The sequence below is a fragment of the Cimex lectularius genome, unplaced genomic scaffold (genome assembly GCF_000648675.2).
Source record: "Cimex lectularius strain Harlan isolate CLEC.00 unplaced genomic scaffold, Clec_2.1 scaffold728, whole genome shotgun sequence".
In the NCBI taxonomy this organism is placed as follows: Eukaryota; Metazoa; Arthropoda; class Insecta; order Hemiptera; family Cimicidae; genus Cimex; species Cimex lectularius.
The window spans coordinates 1-3,172 of record NW_019393236.1 but is presented as its reverse complement, the minus strand read 5'-3'; the positions used below and the strand labels follow the sequence as shown (position 1 = coordinate 3,172).

The window sequence follows — 3,172 nt, the reverse complement described above, 5'->3', positions numbered from 1 at the left end:
GACAGACTGTTAAAAAGTCTTACCAAATATTGGATGAAATCATGAGAAATTGTAAACATACAGTACCAAATCCGACCGAATATTGGATAAAACCAAGAGAAATTGTGGAGACAGTTCAAAAATCTCACCAAATATTGGATGAAATCATGAGAAATTGTAAACGTACAATACCAATTCCGTCCGAATGTTGGATAAAACCATGAGAAATTATGGAAACACAATGCACAGTGCGACCAATATTGCATAACACCATGAGAAATTGTGGACAGACAGTTAAAAAGTCTGACCAAATATTGGATGAAATCCTGAGATATTGTAAACATACAGTACCAAATCCGGCCGAATGTTGGATGAAATCATGAGAAATTATGGACACACAATGCACAGTGCGACCAATGTTGAATAAAACCATGAGAAATTGTGGACAGACAGTTAAAAAGTCTGACCAAATATTTGATGGCAGCATGAGAAATTGTACACGTACCCAACATACCAAATCTGACGAAATATTGGATGAACTCATGAGAAATTTTAAACAGACAGTGCCAAATCCGCCCGAATATTAGAAAAAACCATGAGAAATTATGGACACACAATGCACAGTGCGACCAATATTGGATAACACCGTCAGAAATTGAGGACAGACTGTTAAAAAGTCTTACCAAATATTGGATGAAATCATGAGAAATTGTAAACATACAGTACCAAATCCGACCGAATATTGGATAAAACCATGAGAAATTATGGACATACGATGTACAGTGCGACCAATATTGGATAAAACCATGAGAAATTGTAAACATACTGTACCAAATGCGACCGAATATTGTATAAAACCAAGAGAAATTGTGGACAGACAGTTCAAAAATCTCACCAAATATTGAATGAAATCATGAGAAATTGTAGGCTGGCAGTACCAAATCCGCCTAAATGTTGGATGAAATCATGAGAAATTGTAGACAGGCCGTACAAAATTCGACCAAATATTGGATGAAAAAATAAAGGATCTTGAACGGAAAGTTCCCAAACCGGCACAAATAATAAATAGATTTGTGGAGACGATTCCTAATGCAATCAAACATTTGTACTACCAGAACAAAATCAGTCCAAATATTAATAAAATAATAAGGGATTTTGAATATAAAGTTCCCAAACCCGTCGAAATATTGGATGCAATAGTAAAGATTTGTGGACAGACAGTACAAAATCCGACCGAATATTGGATGCAATCGTAACGATTTGTGGACTGATAGTATAAAATACGACCGGATATTCAATGAAATCATGAAAAATTGTAAACATAAAGTGCCGTGAGAAATTGTGGACAGGCAGTGCCAAATCCAACCAAATATTGGGAGAAAATAAGGAATTTGTGGACAGACAATCCGCAAAGGGTGAAAAGTGATGGTAATGTTTTTGGAAAAATGCCAGGTAAACTTGATTTGACCCAAAATATTTTTCCAATAGTGGTCTCAATAATACAGAATTTGTGGTGAGGAGCGTTTTGGGTACAACGACAGGAAACATGACGGTGGCCAAAATAATTTTACACGATCTGACCAATATTGGACGAAACCGTAATGAATTTTTAGACTGAGTCCATGAAGGGTGTGATTGTTGTTCATGTTTGGGAAAAAACCTCCAGGTATCCTTGAGATTGATCCAAATTTTTTCAACCAGGCCGACCAATATTGGATGAAATCATGAGGAGTTGCGTTCTTTTTTCCAGAATTCCAGCCAGCTTCTCTCCCGTCCCGATGCCAATTTGTGTAATAGAAAAAAATCCGTTTTCAACACGGCGTACTTCATTTCCTCTGTGGAATTGGTCCAATAATCCGTTTCAACCGTCACAGCCCAAAAAGAAATCCAACAAAATTTTTATTACCCTGATGAAAGCGTTTATAGTAAAATTCGAAACGCTAAGCCGAACGGCTAAAATTGACAGTAGATTTTTTTTGTTGAAAAATTTGACCAAGGGTTATTTACAGTCACAACCTGATATTGCCGAGGAGGATACAAGGGTCATCGGGGTTGGGGTTCGAAGGTCATCGCGACAATATAGGTTTTGTTTTTTAACAAAGTCCTAATGATGATGTTGAGGTTAATTGGCAGCTCCACCCTCGAGGAAGTAGGTGACCATGTCTCCTTTCCCTTTGACCTGTATCGTCCCCCTGCAGGTGAGCGGGTACCCCCTCGCCGCAAGTATCGTGTACACCTCCTGGGTCACCTGGATCTTGTCGACTATCCCCGTCGAGTCCATCCTGCTCGCCACGTTCACCGCGTTGCTCCAGATGTCGAACTGAGGCTTCCTCGAACCGATGACCCCGGCCACGACGGGCCCGATGTTGATCCCTGGCAAACAGGCACCTTTAGAAAACAACAACAACAACAACTAAAACAGCCGAAAACATCTACCGATCCGAATGCGGAAGTTGTTGAAAGAATGCTGGTTGACGTAGCTGAGCTGTTCCTTGATCCGAAGGGCGTAGTCGGCCATCGCGGTCACGTGCTTCAGGTCCTTCATGTCGCATGTCGCTTTCGTCAAACCTAAAATACCAAAACAATAAAATAATTGTAATAATCTAGAATCAGGGATAATCTTTGACTTAAGGTTGTTCAAAATTTGGCTTGGAATGAAGATTCTAGACATGAAGACGGAAGGTACCTACGCCATTGGATAATCCCACCTTAGATTAATCCTATTAATCCAGAATATTTAAATCTGCTTCCACAGTACTTCATCAAGTTCAATTCTCGTTACTTCAAGTTCATTTCTTTTATACTTTGGATGACAAGGATTAGAGTGAATATTGGATTAAGAAATATATTAATCCAAGGTGGGATTATCCCAAGGCTTGGCCAATCTGTAATCTCTCCTCAAGAGATTCAACTCTGCCAACATTCATTCCTTTTACCCTTTGGAAGGCAAGGATTAGTGCGGATATTGGATTAAGAAATATATTAATCCAAGGTGGGATTATCCCAAGGCTTGGTCAATCTATAATCTCTATTAAGAACTTCAACTCTGGCAACATTCTTTCCTTTTACCCTTTGTAAGGCAAGGATTAGTGCGGATATTGGATTAAGAAATATATTAATCCAAGGTAGGATTATCCCGACTTGGCTAATCTATAATCTCTTTTCAAGTACTTCAACTCTGGCAACATTCATT

The 3,172-nt window shown here is 38.9% G+C and overlaps 1 protein-coding gene across 1 annotated transcript; it reads right to left on the bottom strand.

Annotated features, from left to right (window-relative positions):
• Positions 1-7: 7 nt before the first annotated feature.
• On the bottom strand, positions 8-2,715 carry LOC106671909 (adenylate cyclase type 6-like). Its single transcript, XM_014402881.2, has 2 exons — positions 2,416-2,715; positions 8-2,352 (listed from the first exon to the last, which is right to left on the bottom strand). The coding sequence occupies exons 1-2, from the start codon at positions 2,648-2,650 to the stop codon at positions 2,102-2,104; spliced, it is 486 nt and encodes a 161-aa protein (XP_014258367.2). The 5' UTR covers positions 2,651-2,715; the 3' UTR covers positions 8-2,101.
• Between the last annotated feature and the right edge of the window lie 457 nt (positions 2,716-3,172).

Bases quoted from the DNA above. Each gene is read 5' to 3' on its own strand.
- LOC106671909 (XM_014402881.2), bottom strand. From the start codon at position 2,650: ATGTCTAGAATCTTCATTCCAAGCCAAATTTTGAACAACCTTAAGTCA. The intron at 2,353-2,415 runs GTAGATGTTTTC...CCTGTTTGCCAG, and splicing joins CAACTTCCGCATTCGGATCG to GGATCAACATCGGGCCCGTC.